At 51.6% G+C, this 23,140-nt stretch overlaps 2 protein-coding genes across 2 annotated transcripts in view; both read right to left on the reverse strand.

The window, feature by feature from the left end:
* LOC307201678 (mucin-17-like) overlaps positions 1-12,400 on the reverse strand; it is a gene marked incomplete at its 3' end in the record, with an annotated part of 53,683 nt that extends 41,283 nt beyond the window's left edge. The window contains exon 1 of the mRNA XM_079950972.1: positions 12,195-12,400. The remainder of the gene's footprint in view (positions 1-12,194) is intronic.
* Positions 1,658-21,340, reverse strand: LOC307202228 (mucin-17-like). The gene is made up of 11 exons (XM_079952042.1): positions 20,903-21,340; positions 11,457-11,582; positions 9,760-9,878; positions 8,931-8,989; positions 8,587-8,717; positions 7,434-7,493; positions 6,696-6,873; positions 5,821-5,994; positions 3,848-3,954; positions 2,780-2,850; positions 1,658-2,048 (listed from the first exon to the last, which is right to left on the reverse strand). The coding sequence occupies exons 1-11, from the start codon at positions 20,967-20,969 to the stop codon at positions 2,013-2,015; spliced, it is 1,128 nt and encodes a 375-aa protein (XP_079808168.1). The 5' UTR covers positions 20,970-21,340; the 3' UTR covers positions 1,658-2,012.
* Between the last annotated feature and the right edge of the window lie 1,800 nt (positions 21,341-23,140).

Consider the following 23,140-nt stretch of genomic DNA (forward strand, 5'->3'; position numbering starts at 1 on the left):
TTTTAAACATTTTTTTCAGTGCATTATATATCATCTCCCAGAAAGCCTTTATTTCCTTACATGACCACCACAGGCATCTAAACAAACCAGCATCTCTAATTCTACAAATGGACACAGACCCTGCAAGTGTCCCAATTTTCCAGGGACAGTCCCAGAATTACAAAACCCATCCCAGCTTCTGATGTGATTCCAGAATGTCCCTATTTCCCTGCAATAGTCTCCCAAACAGAGATAGTAATCTAAACTTCAGTTAAATACCCCCCCAAGAAGACAGACAACAGGTTAAGGACACTTTATTCTGATAGTTTTGGTTTCTTGCTTTGTGAACTGAGAATGTCATGACTTCCGGTTTGCCGCAGACTGCATCGTAGCACGGATATTGTCCTCCAGGAAAGACCTGATCTTCTGAAGGGTATGGGCCAGGGAAATGCAAGGGCGCTATGTAAAAGGCTCAAAAGGATATTTTGAGCACCTGGATCTGGCTGCACTTGCCAGCAGACTCTCCCAGCCCAAACCGCGCTGCAAAGAGCGGAGGAGAGGTAGGATCGAGTTGCAAGCACTGGGATCTATTTGATTCCCTCGGAAGAGAAGCCTCAAGCTTCGAGTGGATAAAGCAGGAAATTTTCCATAAAATATATAAAAAAGCCAAAGGAACCATCAGAAATTTGGATTACAATTTGGACTAATATTGGCGTTGAAGACGGGATGAATAAAGGAAGTCCGTCCCAGCAGTGGTGATCTTTTTATTGCATGGGGACATTCTACAAGTGCTAAAGGTTCTTTTTCCCCCTTTTGACTTTGCCTACGCTGCCAAATAACTTATCCTATGCAAATTACATGGTGAATTAAGGGGTGTGAACCCCTTACCTGTGCATTGGGGGGGGGCGGCACCCCTTTGGAAATCAACCCACCAATTGCACCGTGCATCCAACCTTGTGGTGCGTCTCAGGATGCAACTCTGTGGGGACAGGTGTGTGGCGTCGTGGGTCATCAGTGATGTTACAGGTGTTGTAACATCTGGGGCTGGGATGGAAGGGGGTGGGGGGAGCAGTAAGTTTGTACCAAGAGAAGGAAAAGCCAAGTGGGAGCAGGTTGGGGTTGGAGGGAGGAATCCAGAGCCAAACTGGAGAGAACCACAGTTCAAGAAGGACACTGACAAACTGGAACGTGTCCAGAGGAGGGCAACCAAAATGGTCAAAGGCCTGGAAACGATGCCTTATGAGGAACGGCTAAGGGAGCTGGGCATGTTTAGCCTGGAGAAGAGGAGGTTAAGGGGGGATATGATAGCCATGTTCAAATATATAAAAGGATGTCACATAGAGGAGGGAGAAAGGTTGTTTTCTGCTGCTCCAGAGAAGCGGACACGGAGCAATGGCTCCAAACTACAAGAAAGAAGATTCCACCTAAACATTAGGAAGAACTTCCTGACAGTAAGAGCTGTTTGACTGTGGAATTTGCTGCCAAGGAGTGTGGTGGAGTCTCCTTCTTTGGAGGTCTTTAAGCAGAGGCTTGACAACCATATGTCAGGAGTGCTCTGATGGTGTTTCCTGCTTGGCAGGGGGTTGGACTCGATGGCCCTTGTGGTCTCTTCCAACTCTAGGATTCTATGATTCTATGATTCTATGAAATAGTTTGGTACAGAAAGGTACCCAAAGTGCTAGCTATGGCCCCCGACCTGCAGAGACTATGTGAGACCCTTTGCAAGGCGGCCTCCTCTTGCACCAGCTGCCCTTGGCATCCAGGCAGTGGTCAAAGGCCCCTCGCTGAGGGATGTGATTGTGCAAGTTCAGCCTCTGTGGGCAATGCGAGTCCTTGGGGGCAGAAGCCCAAATACCCCCCATGGGGCCCTGTTCCTCTTCCACCTCCTCCTTCCAGCATCACCACGAAGAGGCGCCGATATTCAAGGGGGCAGTAGCACCCCAGTCCTGAAGTGCGAGAGGAAGCAGGAAGGCACCACGGCATGTCCTGTGCACATCCAGACCCAGCGTCCTTCCCGTGGCCCCGTGGCTTCTTCACAGCCGGGCCAAGTGGGGCCGAGCGATCCGTGTCTGCAGTGCGCAGGGAGAGAAGGAGAAAGCAGGAGTGTGAGGCAGGGTCAGCGGAAATGACAAGCACCTTTCGGAAAGTGCCCCACTACTCAGAGCTAAGGTCCACCTGCAGCAGCATCCAGATTCCAGCCAGATGCCCAGAAGAAAAGCCGACAAGCAGGAAATGGAGCCAACAGCCCTTCCTTGCTGCTGACACGGATCCCCTGCCAGCTCCCTGAGCAACTGGCACCCAGTGGTAGACTGCTTCTGATCCTGGAGGCTCCATTTCACTATTCTAACTGGTAGCTTTTAATTGATGGACCTCAGGTCTGCCAGGAATTTGGTCCACCTCTCATGCCACACGCAACCAACCATGCACCTTTAAAGCTCTCCAAGAGGTAGCAGCCATTGCCACATCTTGTGGCAGGGCGTTCCATATGTCAATTATGGCACCAGTGTGAAGAAAGACTTTCCCCCCATTCTGAACCTCCTGCCCTTTGTCTTTGTGGAATGACCTCGTATCATGAGAGATAACCCTCCTCTTGTCCACTGTCTGCTTACCACCCATAATGTTATAAACCGATCATGTACTTTTTTTCGTAATTCGAAAAGTCCCTGTCCTTTTTGGGAAAGGGCTTGGCTCTGCTCCCGGATTGTTCTGACTGTGCTTTTCTGCGCCACTTCTAATCCCTGCCTGCTGTCTCCCAGCTGTGACACACACACCGAACCCCAAATGCCCTCGTTTCTTGTACCGGCAAGGATGTGTCCACCGTGTCCAGGCGTGGTCGGAAGGAGCTGTCTCTGTCACCAGCGAAAGGGTCTTCTGTGCAAAGGGCGAAGTAGGAGGGGGCATGTCAGTCATTTTTTAGATCTGGGCTTCCCTTCTCCCCAGTCCAGCCTCTCCACTTGCCCCCCACCCAAACCTCTTCCAAGAAGGGAGGGACCTACAGAGCCAGCTAGAACCTGCTTTATTTTTACAAATCGCATCTTCAAAGCTCTGGCAAGCAAAGTGGTCTTCCCTGGTGTGATAATGCAGCCCGTAATCAGGGCTGACGCTCGTCCTCCCCCTCAGGTGCCTAGCGCTCCCTCCCAGAGAACATGAGAACCCCCACATCTCATTTATTTATTTCTATTTCCTTCTCCAGGATCAGGGCAGGGTGGGGTGGTAGGGCATGGAAAGCCCTTCCGCCTGGTTGCAGTTTGGGGACGTGGCTGTGTTTGACCTCCCCTCTTGCTCTCCCCTTCCCTTTCTTATTTCCTTATTTCTGCATGTGGGGTGGAATGTTTCTGTGCAACTTGAACCCCTTCTGCAACCCTAAAGGTAAAGGCAAAGGGACCCCTGACCATTAGGTCCAGTCGTGGCCGACTCTGGGGTTGCGGCACTCATCTCGCTTTACTGACCGAGGGAGCCGGCGTACAGCTTCCGGGTCAAGCGGCCAGCAGGACTAAGCCGCTTCTGGTGAACCAGAGCAGCGCACGAAAATGCCATTTACCTTCCCGCTGCAGCAGTACCTATTTATCTACTTGCACGTACTTTCGAACTGCTAGGTTGGAAGGAGCAGGGACCGAGCAACGGGAGCTCACCCCGTCGCAGGGATTCAAACCGCAAGTCCTAGGCTCTGTGGTTTAACCCACAGTTCCACCCATGTTCCTCTGCAACCCTAGACCATCTATAATTCCATTGACGTATTTTCTTTCATGCATTAACCCGCAGGGCAAGGGAAGAAGCATACTTTGGGGGCCAGCAGTTGACATGGACACCAAGGCATGCCACCCCCACCATGGTCTCCCCTTCCTGGCCTAGACCTTGCCCCACATACCTCCTGTGGCAGTTGCTGGGGTACTTGGAGCAGGGCGTTCGGGATGGAACACCCAGTAGGGCTCATTTTCATACCGCTTCTCTTCATCAGGAGGCAGATGTGTCAGCCTGGGAGAGGGAGACCAAGAGAGGCCGTCAGGGCAAAGGCCTCTCCCTCAGCCCATTTCTATGGCAGCTTCCAGAGTCAGCACCAGTTGAAAACAGCAGAGACTGGCCTATGGCGGGTGAGGGGGGTGACCGAAATGTGCACCTGCACCCCCACCAACAGCAGGTGGAAACAGGGCAGAGAATGAGACAGGAAGGAGCAGGGCCTCTGAGGGCTCCATCCAGACACAAACAGCTTGGATATCCTTTCTACAATGTGGTTATTATTAGTAGCAGTAGTTGTAATAATAATAATAATATTTTTTAATTTATACCCCGCCCTCCCCAGCCAAGGCCGGGCTCAGAGCGGCTTACAAGCAATAATAAAAACAAGATGAATGATTACAACTTAAAAACAAAAATAAAATACAACATTAAAATAATGGAACATTAAAATATTAAAATGTAGCCTCATCGCAGGAGGAGAAGGAAAAGAAAAAAGAAAGAGAGGGAGGGAATTAAATTGGCTCCAAGCCAAAGGCCAGGTGGAACAACTCTGTCTTGCAGGCCCTGCGGAAAGAAATCAGATCCTGCAGGGCCCTGGTCTCATGAGGCAGAGCGTTCCACCAGGCCGGAGCCAGTGTTGAAAAGGCCCTGCCTCTGGTTGAAGCTAACCTAACTTCCTTAGGGCCCGGGACCACTAGGGTGTTGCTATTTATGGACTTTGAAGCTCTCCGTGGGGCAGACCGGGAGAGGCGGTCCCGTAGGTACGAGGGTCCTAGGCCGTGAAGGGCTTTAAAGGTCAAAAGCAGCACCTTAAATCTGACCCTGTACTCCACCGGGAGCCAGTGCAGCTTGAAAAGCACTGGATGAATATGCTCCCATGGCAGAGACCCCGTGAGGAGCCTCGCTACAACATTCTGCACCCGCTGGAGTTTCTGGGACAGCTTCAAGGGCAGCCCCGCATACAGCGAATTACAGTAGTCAAGCCTGGAGATGACCGTCGCATGGATCACTGTGGCCAAGTCGGGGCGGGAAAGGTAAGGGACCAACTGCTTGATGCGGCGAAGGTGGAAAAATGTCGCCTTGGCTGTTGCTGTAACCTGCGCCTCCATGGAAAGGGAGGCGTCAAGGATTACACCCAAACTCTGAACAGAAGACAATGGCACTAATTGGGCCACCACAAGAGGAGGGAGTTGGTCCCTCATCCCCATGCCATCTTGACGTAGCCATAGGACCTCTGTCTTCGAAGGATTTAGTTTCAATCGGCTCCCACGAAACCATCCAGCCACAGCTTCCAAGCATCTGGTCAGTGTGTTCGGGGTCGAGTCGGTGTGGCCATCCATCAGCAGATAGAACTGAGTGTCATCAGCATATTGGTGACAGCCCAGCCCAAAGCTCCAGATAATCTGGGCAAGGGGGCGCATAAAGATGTTAAAAAGCATCGGGGAGAGAATTGCGCCCTGCGGCACTCCACACACCAAGGAGTGGCACGACGACATTTCCCTCCCTAGTGCCATCCTCTGTCCCTGACCAGAGATAAAAGAGCACAGCCAGTTACGGGCTATGCCCTGTATCTCCACGTCTGCGAGGCGGTGGTCCAGAAGATCATGATCGACCATGTCAAAGGCTGCTGACAAATCTAAAAGGATCAGCAGTCCTGACCCGCCTCGATCCAGTTGTCTACGGAGATCATCTAGTAGTATACTATAGTTGTAGTATAATGCCCTTCATCCGTAGTTCCCAGGGCAATTCACAGAGAATGCCTTTCCAATCCCAGTGCACTCCCCCACACAAGGTGATCATTGAGAGAAGATGCAAAGCAGAGACTGACCGGGACGCGGAGCTGACGGAGCTGACCGGACTTTGAGTGCCCAGCCCTCCTCCTACCTGTGTCCTTTCTCCCTCGGGCAACAGCGCCTCCAGCAGAGAAGCACGACCAAGACCAGGATGATCAGCAGCAGCACCGCCAGGCCCAGGGCCACCCCCACGGCCACCCCCACCTTGCTGATGCCCTGCTCACAGCGCCGGCCCACGAACCAGTAGGAGTCCGACTGCTCACAGCTGTGGGAGGAAAGGCAGCGTCAAAAACCGGCAAGGAGGCAGGTCATGGGGCCCAGGATGCCTGGGTTCTTTACAGGGTGGGGAGCAGAGGGTGTTTCTGATGCTGCAATTCGGGGGGGGGGGGCTGGGTGGCATCCAGGGCCCTAATCCAAGGCAGGAGCAGTGGTTACAGGTGCCCACGGGGAATTGCAACAAAAGACGACATGCACATGAATGACACTGTTTTCTTCAAAATGGCATTTACCGGTAAATGGTTCCTACTAGCATAGCTGCTTTTGAATTCTGGTGCTGGAGGAGACTCTTGAGAGTCCCATGGACTGCAAGAAGATCAAACGTATCCATTCTGAAGGAAATCAGCCCTGAGTGCTCACTGGAAGGACAGATCCTGAAGCTGAGGCTCCAAGACTTTGGCCACCTCATGAGAAGAGAATACTCCCTGGAAAAGACCCTGATGTTGGCAAAGATGGAGGGCACAAGGAGAAGGGGACGACGGAGGACGAGATGGTGGGACAGTGTTCTGCTACCAGCCTGAGTTTAACCAAACTGCGGGAGGCAGTGGAAGACAGGAGTGCCTGGCGTACTCTGGTCCAGGGTGTCACGAAGAGGTGGACATGACTAAACCACTAAACAACAATGACTAGCACAGCTGGTAGGAACAGCCTACGGGCACCACCCACTTCACCCCCTGGCATGCTACTCACTAGCAACTGGGCCCCTCAGGGGTGATATAGCAGTTTCCGTTCACACATCTGAAGGGGTCGGGGTGCCAAACGCTGCAGTTAGAGACGCACTGAAGCTTGCCGCTGACGTTTCGTGCCACGTAAAATTGCTGGATGTTTTGTGCCACCACAGAGGTGTTCCTGCATTCTTTTGACAGATCTGGAAAGGGAAAGGAAGGAAGCGGAGTCAGAAGCAGGAGAACACAAGTGCCTCTTAGAAAACCACCGCATGTTTGAGACCAGGAGATCAGAAGAGGAGCCTGCTGCAGGATTAGGTCCAAGGCCCTGAGGGTTCAGCATCCCAGAATGCTCAGCCACTTGTCTCTGGGAAAGGCACCAGCAGAAACACTCTCTGACTCTGCTTCTCCCAGCAACTTATACTCAGAGTTAGACTGACCTTGAATATGGAGCCACAATGCCATAAAACCCTTTTCTCTCATCCTCCTTTGAAGCCATCCAAACTTGTGGCAGATAATCCCACAGGTTAATTGCACTTGATGGGACAAGGGCTAGCCTCTGTGCATCTCAGTTGTGACTGCACTTGCAGAATCCTGGCAACATCTGCAGTGTCCACACCAGCAATGCACCTGTTTGCACGTGGTGGCCATGTTTTCTTCCTCATACAGCTCCACCGCCTCCATCCAGACAGCCCACCGCGACTCTTCAACATTAGGAGTGTGTTAAGCACACACCAACCCCCTCTCACACCCCAGTCCTCACCTTCAGGGCTCAGGGGCACTGGAGTCACACGAGATGCTCCTTCAGTAAAGCAGAGCTGATCTAAAGGAGAGAGGGAAAGCAAAGGTGAGGCTTCTGAAAGGAAGAAATCATGGGGGGGGGGGGAGCATCCAAGGGGAGGGACCTCTTCCCCCACCCACCCGCCATGTCTCCCTGCCAGGTGAGGGAACACACTTCCTCTGCCATCCCTCCTATGTTCAGCCAGCACCCTGACATCCCTCTCTGCTGGGGTCGTTGATGTGAAAGGGTCTGTCACTGGGCATCCCCTCAGCTTGCATGGATAACACTAGCTGGCCTCAGATCTGGCATAGATGAAGCTTGCTGCCTGTGAAATGGGCACATTAGGAAGACTAAGTTTTTCCCCAATAAGCTTCCGTACTTCTGTTCCTAGAGAAACAGCATGATTGTTTGGATCAGGGGAGCGGGGGATGGGCTTGGGCTCAGTGACGCTGCTCAGATTCTGTAGAGAGGTGGATCACTGGCTGTCTCACTGCTCTGATGGACAAGTAGAGAAGTGGACAAGCTCTTAAGTGCCACTGATGCCGGCAGGATTTATCGTATTTTTTGCTCTATAAGATGCACCTGACCATAAGACGCACCTAGTTTTTGGAGGAGGAAAACAAGGGAAAAAATATTCTGAATCCCAGAAGGCAGAACAACAAGAGGGATTGCTTTAGCGAAAGCAACGCAAAACCTCTTCAGGAAAGCAGGAGGAAGGCTCCCTCTGCCCTGAAGAGACTGCACCTGGCTAAGCCAGAAGCCAGAACAGCGAGAGGGATTGCTGCGCAGCGATCCCTCTTGCTGTTCTGGCTTCTGGGATAGCTGCGCGGCCTGCATTCGCTCCATAAGACGCCCACACATTTCCCTTTACTTTCTAGGAGGGAAAAAGTGTGTCTTATAGAGCAAAAAATATGGCACTCCCAAATAAAAGGGGGCAGGATTGCTGCCCTTGAATGGCATCTGCTTCCTCGTGGCATCTGATCTGGAGACGTCTTATAAGGAACCTTTTCCTCGCACTCCACAAGCCGGATATGGGGCAGGAATGTAGTGGCAAGAGCTGCCCCATGGCATGCAAGCAAAGGAAGCCTTTTCGCTCAGGAAGCTGCCAGCTAGCCAGTGGCAGCTGCTGCCTCACCTGTTTGGTTGAAAGTGCAATTATTTTGCAGGACCTGGATGACGTCCTTGATGGATGCCTCATAAGAACCACTGAAGTTCGAGAACGGCTCACGCAGACGCACATCGTGCTCCACGATGACACTGCCTCGCCTGGAAGCAGGAAGCAAGAAGGATAAATCATTTAGCCCCAGCTGTGAAGGTGCCCCCAGTTGGCCTGTTGTGAGGGGGGTCGACATGGCCTGTTCAGGCTTCTGTGTTCAAGGGAGGGTGGTGTTTTACATCAGGCGCCAAGGAATTTGGTGGAACCCAAAACCACACTCCCTCCAATGCCTGGTCACCAAGCTTATCTGTTCTGTGCCTCACCTCAGACGAATCACATGTACGCCCTGGTACCCCAAAACGCCCGCATAGAAGATGTTCATCTGCACAGAGAGAGAAAGAAAACCTTAGCTCCGCTGCAGTGACCACAGAATGTGAGGAGCAGCAATCAAGAGCCAGGAGCAGAGGAGTCACTGCCACTTGGCAGCACCAACAGCTTAGAAGGTGCGCATGTCAGCAGTCCTGCTGATGTTTACAACGTACCAAAGAGGCAATACCAAAAATCAGAAACAACAAAATACTCTACATGTACAAGATACTAGTTTGTTGATCTGAGAAATACTAAACCCCCCATCCCAGCAGATTCTGGGTCCCTCCTGTGTGCTGAGTAGGGCCTCTCTATCCTGCTGTGCTCCTTTACCTCCTCCACCCTTCCGACACACCTTTGGGGTATCTCCTGTGCTGGGCAGGGCTAGTCCTTGGCCCTCCCCCAGCTGTTCTTGGACTCCAGTTCCCAGCAGGCAGCCTGGCCAAAGGGATGGGATGATTATAAAGGCTGGAAGATGACCTTTGTCACTTTAACACTGGTCTTTCAATTAGGAAGACAGTTCCTGAGGGTATGAACCATCAGTTCTGAGCTACATATTACAGAAACAGCTTTCTATACACATCTGATAGCTACATTTCCACATCTGGGTATCTAGGTGTTCCAAAGGATGGAAATCGGCCTGTGTTTCCAGATGTGCTAAGCGGACAAATCTCTGTTAATGAAGTTTACCACAAAGGAATGGCACACAAAAGTAACAATAGGTCTGCCTGGAAGTAATGATTTTCCTGAGTGGGCGTCCTCTATGCACTCCCAGCCACCCCTCACCTGTTCCTCAAAGACATTCACGAATCTCTTGAAGTCACGTGAGCCGTAAATCGCCATCTCTGGTCTAAAGTCCCGATTCTTCACTGTTACAGAGACATGGATTATGGCCACAACAGTCACTGTGATCAGAAAGCACAGGAGTCGTTAAACATGAAGGTACAGCCACAGTTTCAGATCTGAGGATAAGCACTTCAGGTGTCCATTGAGTCACAGTGATCATGGAAACAACATGAATCACCTATGGAGCCACACATAGAATCATAGAATCATAGAGTTGGAAGAGACCACAAGGGCCATTGAGTCCAACCCCCTGCCAAGCAGGAAACACCATCAGAGCACTCCTGACATATGGTTGTCAAGTCTCTACTTAAAGACCTCCAAAGAAGGAGACTCCACCACACTCCTTGGCAGCAAATTCCACTGTCAAACAGCTCTTACTGTCAGGAAGTTCTTCCTAATGTTTAGGCGGAATCTTCTTTCTTGTAGTTTGGATCCATTGCTCCGTGTCCGCTTCTCTGGAGCAGCAGAAAACAACCTTTCTTCCTCCTCTATGTGACATCCTTTTATATATTTGAACATGGCTATCATATCCCCCCTTAACCTCCTCTTCTCCAGGCTAAACATGCCCAGCTCCCTTAGCCGTTCCTCATAAGGCATCGTTTCCAGGCCTTTGACCATTTTGGTTGCCTTCCTCTGGACACGTTCCAGTTTGTCAGTGTCCTTCTTGAACTGTGGTGCCCAGAACTGGACACAGTACTCCAGGTGAGGTCTGACCAGAGCAGAATACAGTGGCACTATTACTTCCCTTGATCTAGATGCTATACTCCTATTGGTGCAGCCCAGAATTGCATTGGCTTTTTTAGCTGCCGCGTCACACTGTTGGCTCATGTCAAGTTTGCGGTCAACCAAGACTCCTAGATCCTTTTCACATGTACTGCTCTCAAGCCAGGTGTCACCCATCTTGTATTTGTGCCTCTCATTTTTTTTGCCCAAGTGCAATACTTTACATTTCTCCCTGTTAAAATTCATCTTGTTTGTTTTGGCCCAGTTCTCTAATCTGTCAAGGTCGTTTTGAAGTGTGATCCTGTCCTCTGGGGTGTTAGCCACCCCTCCCAGTTTGGTGTCATCTGCAAATTTGATCAGGATGCCCTTGAGTCCATCATCCAAGTCGTTGATAAAGATGTTGAATAAGACCGGGCCCAAGACAGAACCCTGTGGCACCCCACTAGTCACTCTTCTCCAGGATGAAGAGGAACCATTGATGAGCACCCTTTGGGTTCGGTCAGTCAGCCAGTTACAAATCCACTGAGTGGTAGCATAGTCAAGACCGCATTTTACCAGGACACCAAAGTGTGCAGAGATAGGGTGCGTGTACAGGGTGTGAAATACATGGGAATGTGCGCATATCAGCACAGTGTACTCTACTCTTGCTGACAGGAACTCTCCAGGTCCTGAGGGAGGTGACATTCTTGTCCAGCTGCTGCTGCTGCTGCTATCAGAAGCCTTTTAAACTGAAGGTGTCAGGGTGATGCCGCAGAAGTAACACACCACTTTGAATCAAGCAAGTTGGCCGCAAGACCACAAACATTGCCCACCTAGAAAATTACTACACATACCTGGACATTCCTGAGCTTTTCTTTACAAAGGAAGAGCCAGAGGGCGGGAGGATTGTACTAATAATTTGTACTAAGACTTACCCACTTGGATTTCATTCTTTGCCTCTTCGCAACGTCGCCCAGTATAGGGAGATGGGCAGTGACAACGACCCCCAACAAGGACTCCTCCATTAAGGCACCCGAGAGTGACAACTGTGGTGGAAGGAGCTGAGGAAGAGGAAGAGAACAGAACATTAATGATATTTAAGAACAAGCCGACAAAAGAGCCCTCATATATGATGATGATGACAATAATAATTTATATATTGTACAGCCTAATGCTATTATTTCTAAGTGTATAGTGAGGCTGAAAGAGCAATACATAAAATCAATTAAAATTAATCAGAACTTTAGCTGCTTGCTGAAATCAAGAAAGCCAAAGGCCTGGAGTTCAATAAAGAATGGTTCTCAGGCAGGAAGGAGTTACACGGTGACTATAAGTCGTGTGCCTTGACTCATGAGGGACCACGTAGAAAACTCCCACAAGGACAGTACTGATCAAACAAGGATATAACACATTAATAGGTACTGAAGATATTCTGGACTCAAGTATATTAAGGGCCATGTAAACTGATGCAAGAACTTTGTAATTCGCCAAGAAACATGATTGCAACAAGTGCAAACCATTAAGCACTGCAGTCATGTACTAGGAGATAAACATCATTTCCAAATGAAAACATAGACCCCTAACAAATGAACTTTTAAGTTCAGAAGGAGTCAATGTGTGTGAACGGGCAATGGTGGAAGGGAAAGAGGCCCCAATGGTGGATATTTTCATACCGGTAGAGGTAGATGCCTTTGATGTGCTTGTTTCAGGACGCTCTTCTGTGGAGCTGGAAGAGGTGGGAGATGGACTCAGCTTAACAGTCACACTACTTGTTCTTAGGATCGCTGTAGTACCCTCAATGGAAGGGGCAGGCAATGTTGACAGAGAAGATGTCCCTGCGGTGGATGGTTCCTCTGCGGTGGAAGGAGCAGAGGTCACTGCCTGCGTAGTACTAGTGTCTCCTGCTGTACTTTGAGTTAAGGATTCAGCTGCAGTGGTTGCACTGAAAGGGGCAGGCAACGTTGACAGAGAAGATGTCCCTGCGGTGGATGGTTCCTCCGCGGTGGAAGGAGCGGAGGTCACTGCCTGCGTAGAACTAGTGTCTCCTCCTGTACTCTGAGTTGAGGATTCAGCTGCAGTGGGCACACTGGAAGGGGCAGGCAACGTTGACAGAGAAGATGTCCCTTTGGTGGACGGTTCCTCCGTGGTGGAAGGAGCGGAGGTCACTGCCTGCGTAGAACTAGTGTCTCCTGCTGTACTCTGAGTTGAGGATTCAGCTGCAGTGGTCGCACTGGAAGGGGCAGCCAAGGTTGACAGAGAAGATGTCCCTGCGGTGGATGGTTCCTCCGAGGTGGGAGGGGCGGAGGTCACTGCCTGCGTAGTGCTAGTGTCTCCTGCTGTACTCTGAGTTGAGGATTCAGCTGCAGTGGTCGCACTGGAAGGGGCAGCCAAGGTTGACAGAGAAGATGTCGCTGCGGTGGATGGTTCCTCCGAGGTGGGAGGAGTGGAGTTCACTGCCTGCGTAGTACTAGTGTCTCCTGCCGTACTCTGAGTTGAGGATTCAGCTGCAGTGGTCGCACTGGAAGGGGCAGCCAAGGTTGACAGAGAAGATGTCCCTGTGGTGGACGGTTCCTCCGAGGTGGAAGGAGCGGAGGTCACTGCCTGCGTAGAACTAGTGTCTCCTGCTGTACTCTGAGTTGAGGATTCAGCTGCAGTGGTCGCACTGGAAGGGGCAGGCAACATTGACAAAGAAGATGTCCCTGCGGTGGACGGTTCCTCCGAGGTGGGAGGAGCGGAGGTCACTGCCTGCATAGTACTAGTGTCTCCTGCTGTACTCTGAGTTGAGGATTCAGCTGCAGTGGTCGCACTGGAAGGGGCAGCCAAGGTTGACAGAGAAGATGTCCCTGCGGTGGATGGTTCCTCCGAGCTGGGAGGGGCGGAGGTCACTGCCTGCGTAGAACTAGTGTCTCCTGCTGTACTCTGAGTTGAGGATTCAGCTGCAATGTTCGCACTGGAAGGGGCAGGCAACGTTGACAGAGAAGATGTCCCTGCGGTGGACGGTTCCTCCAATGTGGAAGGAGCGGAGGTCACTGCCTGCGTAGAACTAGTGTCTACTGTTGTACTCTGAGTTGAGGATTCAGCTGCAGTGGTCGCACTGGAAGGGGCAGGCCACGTTGACAGAGAAGATGTCCCTGCGGTGAACGGTTCCTCCGAGGTGGGAGGAGCGGAGGTCACTGCCTGCGTAGAACTAGTGTCTCCTGCTGTACTCTGAGTTGAGGATTCACCTGCAGCGGTTGCACTGGAAGAGGCAGGCAACGTTGACAGCAAAGATGTCCCTGCGGTGGACAGTTCCTCCGAGGTGGAAGGAGCAGAGGTCACTGCCTGCGTAGAACTATTGTCTCCTCCTGCACTCTGAGTTGAGGATTCAGCTGCAGTGGTCACACTGGAAGGTGCAGGCAACGTTGACAGTGAAGATGTCCATGCAGTGGATGGTTCCTCCGAGGTGGAAGGAGCGGAGGTCACTGCCTGCGTAGTACTAGTGTCTCCTGCTGTACTCTGAGTTGAGGATTCAGCTGCAGTGGTTGCACTGGAAGGGGCAGGCGACGTTGACAGAGAAGATGTCCCTGCGGTGGATGGTTCCTCCGAGGTGGGAGGGGCGGAGGTCACTGCCTGCGTAGTACTAGTGTCTCCTGCTGTACTCTGAGTTGAGGATTCAGCTGCAGTGGTTGCACTGGAAGGGGCAGGCGACGTTGACAGAGAAGATGTCCCTGCGGTGGACGGTTCCTCCGAGGTGGGAGGAGCGGAGGTCACTGCCTGCGTAGTACTAGTGTCTCCTGCTGTACTCTGAGTTGAGGATTCAGCTGCAGTGGTCGCACTGGAAGGGGCAGGCGACGTTGACAGAGAAGATGTCCCTGCGGTGGATGGTTCCTCCGAGGTGGGAGGGGCGGAGGTCACTGCCTGCGTAGTACTAGTGTCTCCTGCTGTACTCTGAGTTGAGGATTCAGCTGCAGTGGTCGCACTGGAAGGGGCAGGCAACATTGACAGAGAAGATGTCCCTGCGGTGGACGGTTCCTCCGAGGTCGGAGGAGCGGAGGTCACTGCCTGCGTAGAACTAGTGTCTTCTGCTGTACTCTGAGTTGAGGATTCAGCTGCAGTGGCCGCACTGGAAGGGGCAGGAAACGTTGACAGAGAAGATGTCCCTGCGGTGGACGGTTCCTCCGAGGTGGGAGGAGCGGAGGTCACTGCCTGCATAGAACTATTGTCTACTGTTGTACTCTGAGTTGAGGATTCAGCTGCAGTGGTCGCACTGGAAGGGGCAGGCCACGTTGACAGAGAAGATGTCCCTGCGGTGAACGGTTCCTCCGAGGTGGGAGGAGCGGAGGTCACTGCCTGCGTAGAACTAGTGTCTCCTGCTGTACTCTGAGTTGAGGATTCACCTGCAGCGGTTGCACTGGAAGAGGCAGGCAACGTTGACAGCAAAGATGTCCCTGCGGTGGACAGTTCCTCCGAGGTGGAAGGAGCAGAGGTCACTGCCTGCGTAGAACTATTGTCTCCTCCTGCACTCTGAGTTGAGGATTCAGCTGCAGTGGTCACACTGGAAGGTGCAGGCAACGTTGACAGTGAAGATGTCCATGCAGTGGATGGTTCCTCCGAGGTGGAAGGAGCGGAGGTCACTGCCTGCGTAGTACTAGTGTCTCCTGCTGTACTCTGAGTTGAGGATTCAGCTGCAGTGGTTGCACTGGAAGGGGCAGGCGACGTTGACAGAGAAGATGTCCCTGCGGTGGATGGTTCCTCCGAGGTGGGAGGGGCGGAGGTCACTGCCTGCGTAGTACTAGTGTCTCCTGCTGTACTCTGAGTTGAGGATTCAGCTGCAGTGGTTGCACTGGAAGGGGCAGGCGACGTTGACAGAGAAGATGTCCCTGCGGTGGACGGTTCCTCCGAGGTGGGAGGAGCGGAGGTCACTGCCTGCGTAGTACTAGTGTCTCCTGCTGTACTCTGAGTTGAGGATTCAGCTGCAGTGGTCGCACTGGAAGGGGCAGGCGACGTTGACAGAGAAGATGTCCCTGCGGTGGATGGTTCCTCCGAGGTGGGAGGGGCGGAGGTCACTGCCTGCGTAGTACTAGTGTCTCCTGCTGTACTCTGAGTTGAGGATTCAGCTGCAGTGGTCGCACTGGAAGGGGCAGGCAACATTGACAGAGAAGATGTCCCTGCGGTGGACGGTTCCTCCGAGGTCGGAGGAGCGGAGGTCACTGCCTGCGTAGAACTAGTGTCTCCTGCTGTACTCTGAGTTGAGGATTCAGCTGCAGTGGCCGCACTGGAAGGGGCAGGAAACGTTGACAGAGAAGATGTCCCTGCGGTGGACGGTTCCTCCGAGGTGGGAGGAGCGGAGGTCACTGCCTGCGTAGAACTATTGTCTCCTCCTGTACTCTGAGTTGAGGATTCAGCTGCAGTGGGCGCACTGGAAGGGGCAGGCAACATTGACAAAGAAGATGTCCCTGCGGTGGACGTTTCGTCCGAGGTGGAAGGAGCGGAGGTCACTGCCTGCGTAGAACTAGTGTCTCCTGATGTAGTTTGAGTTGAGGATTCAGCTGCAGTGGTCGCACTGGAAGGGGCAGCCAAGGTTGACAGAGAAGATGTCCCTGCAGTGGATGTTTCCTCCGAGGTGGAAGGAGCGGAGGTCACTGCCTGCGTAGAACTAGTGTCTCCTGCTGTACTCTGAGTTGAGGATTCAGCTGCAGTGGTCGCACTGGAAGGGGCAGGCAACGTTGACAGAGAAGATGTCCCTGCAGTGGATGTTTCCTCCGAGGTGGAAGGAGCGGAGGTCACTGCCTGCGTAGAACTAGTGTCTCCTGCTGTACTCTGAGTTGAGGATTCAGCTGCAGTCGTCGCACTGGAAGGGGCAGGCAACGTTGACAGTGAAGATGTCCCTGCGGTGGATGGTTCCTCCGAGGTGGGAGGAGCGGAGGTCACTGCCTGCGTAGTACTAGTGTCTCCTGCTATACTCTGAGTTGAGGATTTAGCTGCAGTGGTTGCACTGGAAGGGGCAGGCGACATTGACAGAGAAGATGTCCCTGCGGTGGACGGTTCCTCCGAGGTGGGAGGAGCGGAGGTCACTGCCTGCATAGTACTAGTGTCTCCTGCTGTACTCTGAGTTGAGGATTCAGCTGCAGTGGTCGCACTGGAAGGGGCAGGCGACGTTGACAGAGAAGATGTCCCTGCGGTGGATGGTTCCTCCGAGGTGGGAGGGGCGGAGGTCACTGCCTGCGTAGTACTAGTGTCTCCTGCTGTACTCTGAGTTGAGGATTCAGCTGCAGTGGTTGCACTGGAAGGGGCAGGCCACGTTGACAGAGAAGATGTCCCTGCGGTGGACGTTTCGTCCGAGGTGGGAGGAGCGGAGGTCACTGCCTGCGTATTACTAGTGTCTCCTGCTGTACTCTGAGTTGAGGATTCAGCTGCAGTGGGCGCACTGGAAGGGGCAGGCAACATTGACAAAGAAGATGTCCCTGCGGTGGAAGTTTCGTCCGAGGTGGGAGGAGCGGAGGTCACTGCCTGCGTATTACTAGTGTCTCCTGATGTAGTTTGAGTTGAGGATTCAGCTGCAGTGGTCGCACTGGAAGGGGCAGGCAACGTTGACAGAGAAGATGTCCCTGCAGTGGATGTTTCCTCCGAGGTGGAAGGAGCGGAGGTCACTGCCTGCGTAGAACTAGTGTCTCCTGCTGTACTCTGAGTTGAGGATTCAGCTGCAGTGGTCGCACTGGAAGGGGCAGGCAACGTTGACAGAGAAGATGTCCCTGCAGTGGACGTTTCCTCCGAGGTGGAAGGAGCCGAGGTCACTGCCTGCGTAGAACTAGTGTCTCCTGCTGTACTCTGAGTTGAGGATTCAGCTGCAGTGGGCGCACTGGAAGGGGCAGGCAACGTTGACAGTGAAGATGTCCCTGCAGTGGATGGTTCCTCCGAGGTGGGAGGGGCGGAGGTCACTGCCTGCGTATTACTAGTGTCTCCTGCTATACTCTGAGTTGAGGATTTAGCTGCAGTGGTCGCACTGGAAGGGGCAGCCAAGGTTGACAGAGAAGATGTCCCTGCAGTGGATGGCTCCTCCAATGTGGAAGGAGCGGAGGTCACTGCCTGCGTAGAACTAGTGTCTCCTGCTGTACTCTGAGTTGAGGATTCAGCTGCAGTGGCTGCACTGGAAGGGGCAGGCAACGTTGACAGAGAAGATGTCCCTGCAGTGGATGTTTCCTCCGAGGTGGAAGGAGCGGAGGTCACTGCCTGCGTAGAACTAGTGTCTCCTGCTGTACTCTGAGTTGAGGATTCAGCTGCAGTGGTCGCACTGGAAGGGGCAGGCAACGTTGACAGAGAAGATGTCCCTGCAGTGGATGTTTCCTCCGAGGTGGAAGGAGCGGAGGTCACTGCCTGCGTAGAACTAGTGTCTCCTGCTGTACTCTGAGTTGAGGATTCAGCTGCAGTGGTCGCACTGAAAGGGGCAGGCAACGTTGACAGAGAAGATGCCCCTGCGGTGGACGGTTCCTCCGAGGTGGAAGGAGCGGAGGTCACTGCCTGCATTGAACTATTGTCTCCTCCTGTACTCTGAGTTGAGGATTCAGCTGCATTGGGCGCACTGGAAGGGGCAGGCAACGCTGACAAAGAAGATGTCCCTGCGGTGGACGTTTCGTCCGAGGTGGGAGGAGCGGAGGTCACTGCCTGCGTGTTACTAGTGTCTCCTGCTGTAGTTTGAGTTGAGGATTCAGCTGCAGTGGTTGCACTGGAAGGGGCAGGCAACGTTGACAGAGAAGATGTCCCTGCGGTGGATGGCTCCTCCAGTGTGGAAGGAGCGGAGGTCACTGCCTGCGTAGAACTAGTGTCTCCTGCTGTACTCTGAGTTGAGGATTCAGCTGCAGTGGCCGCACTGGAAGGGGCAGGCAACGTTGACAGAGAAGATGTCCCTGCAGTGGATGTTTCCTCCGAGGTGGAAGGAGCGGAGGTCACTGCCTGCGTAGAACTAGTGTCTCCTGCTGTACTCTGAGTTGAGGATTCAGCTGCAGTGGTCGCACTGGAAGGGGCAGGCAACGTTGACAGAGAAGATGTCCCTGCAGTGGATGTTTCCTCTGAGGTGGAAGGAGCGGAGGTCACTGCCTGCGTAGAACTAGTGTCTCCTGCTGTACTCTGAGTTGAGGATTCAGCTGCAGTGGTCGCACTGGAAGGGGCAGGCAACGTTGACAGAGAAGATGTCCCTGCAGTGGACGTTTCCTCCGAGGTGGAAGGAGCGGAGGTCACTGCCTGCGTAGAACTAGTGTCTCCTGCTGTACTCTGAGTTGAGGATTCAGCTGCAGTGGGCACACTGGAAGGGGCAGGCAACGTTGACAGAGAAGATGTCCCTGCAGTGGATGTTTCCTCCGAGGTGGAAGGAGCGGAGGTCACAGCCTGCGTAGAACTAGTGTCTCCTGCTGTACTCTGAGTTGAGGATTCAGCTGCAGTGGTCGCACTGGAAGGGGCAGGCAACGTTGACAGAGAAGATGTCCCTGCAGTGGATGTTTCCTCCGAGGTGGAAGGAGCGGAGGTCACAGCCTGCGTAGAACTAGTGTCTCCTGCTGTACTCTGAGTTGAGGATTCAGCTGCAGTGGTCGCACTGAAAGGGGCAGGCAACGTTGACAGAGAAGATGCCCCTGCGGTGGACGGTTCCTCCGAGGTGGAAGGAGCGGAGGTCACTGCCTGCGTAGAACTATTGTCTCCTCCTGTACTCTGAGTTGAGGATTCAGCTGCAGTGGGCGCACTGGAAGGGGCAGGCAACGTTGACAAAGAAGATGTCCCTGCGGTGGACGTTTCGTCCGAGGTGGGAGGAGCGGAGGTCACTGCCTGCGTATTACTAGTGTCTCCTGCTGTAGTTTGAGTTGAGGATTCAGCTGCAGTGGTTGCACTGGAAGGGGCAGGCAACGTTGACAGAGAAGATGTCCCTGCGGTGGATGGCTCCTCCAATGTGGAAGGAGCGGAGGTCACTGCCTGCGTAGAACTAGTGTCTCCTGCTGTACTCTGAGTTGAGGATTCAGCTGCAGTGGCCGCACTGGAAGGGGCAGGCAACGTTGACAGAGAAGATGTCCCTGCAGTGGATGTTTCCTCCGAGGTGGAAGGAGCGGAGGTCACTGCCTGCGTAGCACTAGTGTCTCCTGCTGTACTCTGAGTTGAGGATTCAGCTGCAGTGGTCGCACTGGAAGGGGCAGGCAACGTTGACAGAGAAGATGTCCCTGCAGTGGACGTTTCCTCCGAGGTGGAAGGAGCGGAGGTCACTGCCTGCGTAGCACTAGTGTCTCCTGCTGTACTCTGAGTTGAGGATTCAGCTGCAGTGGTCGCACTGGAAGGGGCAGGCAACGTTGACAGAGAAGATGTCCCTGCGGTGGACGTTTCGTCCGAGGTGGAAGGAGCGGAGGTCACTGCCTGCGTAGAACTAGTGTCTCCTGCTGTACGCTGAGTTGAGGATTCAGCTGCAGTGGTCGCACTGGAAGGGGCAGGCAACGTTGACAGAGAAGATGTCCCTGCAGTGGACGTTTCCTCCGAGGTGGAAGGAGCGGAGGTCACTGCCTGCGTAGAACTAGTGTCTCCTGCTGTACTCTGAGTTGAGGATTCAGCTGCAGTGGTCGCACTGAAAGGGGCAGGCAACGTTGACAGAGAAGATGTCCCTGCAGTGGACGTTTCCTCCGAGGTGGAAGGAGTGGAGGTCACTGCCTGCGTAGAACTAGTGTCTCCTGCTGTACGCTGAGTTGAGGATTCAGCTGCAGTGGAAGAATTATTCATACTAGTTGGGCTTGTTTCTGTTGATTTCACTGCAATTTCAAAACATTCACATCAGTTTCAGAAAGAGCAAACAATGAATCCATAAACAACATATTTTTTCATAAACACAATATCACCATAAGTATATGTTTTTCAGAGCATGCAGTTTTGTGCTCTTGTATTCCAGCTAGGGATTTAGAAACAGCAAGCATTTTATAAGTGCTTTAAAGATAATATATATATAAAACACCCGTGAGCCATTTTTCCTTTGCCAGCTTTCCCTTCCTGGCCCTCTTTAACCTTTCTAGATCCAGTTGATTCTGATCAGGGCAGTTCCTCTTTGGGTCACATACATCTTCACTCAGCTGGTGCTGCATTAACAATGCAAAATTTAAGCAGAAGCATTTTTATCATTCAGCACATCACCTTTAGCATTTAAACAGGCTGCCTATTTTTCTTTGGCTTGTGCTTAATGTTCTGGCGTTAAAACAGTTGAGAGCACCTCAAGGTGTGACTATAGTCAAATGGACCTGAAGCTACAGAGACTCGGACTTGCCGATCAGAAGGTCGGCGGTTCGAATCCCCGTGACGGGGTGAGCTCCCGTTGCTCGGTCCCTGCTCCTGCCAATCTAGCAGTTCGAAAGCACGTCAAAAGTGCAAGTAGATAAATAGGTACCACTCTGGCGGGAAGGTAAACGGTGTTTCCGTGCGCTGCTCTGGTTCGCCAGAAGCGGCTTAGTCATGCTGGCCACATGACCCGGAAGCTGTACGCCGGCTCCCTTGGCCAGTAAAGCGAGATGAGCGCCACAACCCCAGAGGCGGTCACGACTGGACCTAATGGTCAGGGTCTCTTTACCTTTACCTTTACAGCAGTGGTTGGGAAGGTGAGTCTCTCTTCTATTATTATTTTCTCCTGTATCCACATACCACTGTTTTCTCCAAGGAGCTCAAGGTGGTATACATGGTTCTCTCCCCCTTTCCACCTCACAACAACCCTGCGAGGCCTGTTTGTCTGAGAGGCAGTGAATGGTCACCCGGTGAGGTTCATCGCTGAGCGTGGAATGGAACTCTTGTGTCCCAGCTCCTTGCCCAAAATTCTGACCACTACACTGGCATGGATGAGAACTGAAAGTCATAATAATATTATAATATAATAATTTATTATTTCTACCCCGCCCATCTGGCTGGGCGGCTTCCAACAAAAGATTGAAAATACATTAAAACATCAGTCAGTAAAAACTTCCCTGAACAGGGCTGCTTTCAGATGTCTTCTAAATGCATTGTAAACCTGGCCTTCTTTAAGGCCTTCTTTGTTTGGAGTCTCTCTCTGAAAAGGGTCACAATGTATAGATGGATATTCTTTCAGATGCATCAGTATCACCTGAAACAAACCAGAAACTGCTTTCTGGTTTCATTGACATGTGTGCATATTATGTATTTACTCTGCAGTTGTAAAAATCCAGCACATTAAATAGGGCAAGGATATCAGTACAGCTTGTGCCAGCACTGAAACAATTACAGTGGTACCTCGGGTTAAGTACTTAATTCGTTCTGGGGGTCCGTTCTTAACCTGAAACTGTTCTTAACCTGAAGCACCACTTTAGCTAATGGGGCCTCCTGCTGCTGACACACCGCCAGAGCATGATTTCTGTTCTCATCCTGAAGCAAAGTTCTTAACCCGAGGTACTATATCTGGGTTAGTGGAGTCTGTAACCTGAAGCGTATGTAACCTGAAGCGTCTGTACCTTGAGGTACCACTGTATATTAATTTCTCCTTTAATGCTCTTCAACATGTGTGCGTTATTGGATTTTACAGGTTACCGTAATTATTTTTTTGTAATTAGGATTGTGGCATATGCTGAGTAATTTCCCCCCATGAGTAAGAATTCCAGGTGTCGGGTAAATCTCCGGGACCAGATGGGCTGACATCCAGATACTATAAAGCTTTGAAGGAGTGGTTATTACAACCTTTGAAGGAAGTCTGCAACAAAATTTTTGGAGGGAAAAGGGCACCATAATCGTGGAAAGAAGCATTTATTACACTTATACCGAAGACAGAGACTGAAAAAACTCAACTTAAGAACTACCGCCCTATTTCTTTACTAAATGTGGATTACAAAATCTTTGCTGACATTTTGGCTAAGAGATTGAAAAAAGTTCTGATGGAGGAGATTCATAGAGACCAAGCGGGCTTTCTCCCAAGAAGACCTTTGTCAGACAACATAAGGAATATAATAGACATTTTGGAAAAGTTGGAAGTGAACATAAACACTAAGGCAGTTTTGATATTTGTGGACGCGGAGAAAGCCTTTGACAATATTTCTTGGAGCTTTATGAGGAAGAATCTCCGGGGGATGGGGGTAGGCCAAGAGTTTGAAAATGGTATAGGTGCAATATACTCTGAACAAAAAGCAAATTGTAAACAATGTGGTTACGGAAGAATTTAAGATAGAGAAAGGGACACGTCAGGGGTGCCCAATCTCTCCATTACTTTTTATATCAGTCCTGGAGGTTTTGTTGAACATGATTAGAAGGGATCAGCTGGTTAAAGGGGTACAGGTCGGAGCCAAACAGTACAAATTGAGAGCATTTGCTGATGACTTGGTACTTACACTACAAGAGCCTGAATCTAGTACAAAAAGGGTCTTAGAAATAATTCAAGAGTTTGGTCAAGTTGCAGGTTTTAAATTGAATAAGTTAAAAACTAAGATATTGGAGAAAAATTTAACAGCTTTTGAAAAAGAGAGGTTTCAGAATGAGACAGGATTAACTGTGGTTAAGAATGTGAAATATTTGGGGATTAATATGACAGCTAAAAATGCGAATTTATTTAAAGATAACTATGAGAAAACTTGGTCAGAAGTGAAGAAAGATTTAGAAATTTGGTCAAATTTGAAGCTTTCCTTGATTGGTC

Source organism: Podarcis cretensis (assembly GCF_951804945.1).
Source record: "Podarcis cretensis genome assembly, chromosome: 13".
NCBI classification, from domain to species: Eukaryota; Metazoa; Chordata; class Lepidosauria; order Squamata; family Lacertidae; genus Podarcis; species Podarcis cretensis.

What these genes read in the sequence shown, in the direction of transcription:
- LOC307202228 (XM_079952042.1), bottom strand. Translation starts at nt 20,969, where the DNA reads ATGACTAAGCCGCTTCTGGCGAACCAGAGCAGCGCACGGAAACACCGT. An exon ending in TTGCACTTTCAACCAAACAG is followed by an intron (nt 7,494 to 8,586) that starts GTGAGGCAGCAG and finishes TCTCTCCTTTAG; the next exon opens with ATCAGCTCTGCTTTACTGAA. An exon ending in AGTGCCCCTGAGCCCTGAAG is followed by an intron (nt 6,874 to 7,433) that starts GTGAGGACTGGG and finishes TTCCCTTTCCAG; the next exon opens with ATCTGTCAAAAGAATGCAGG.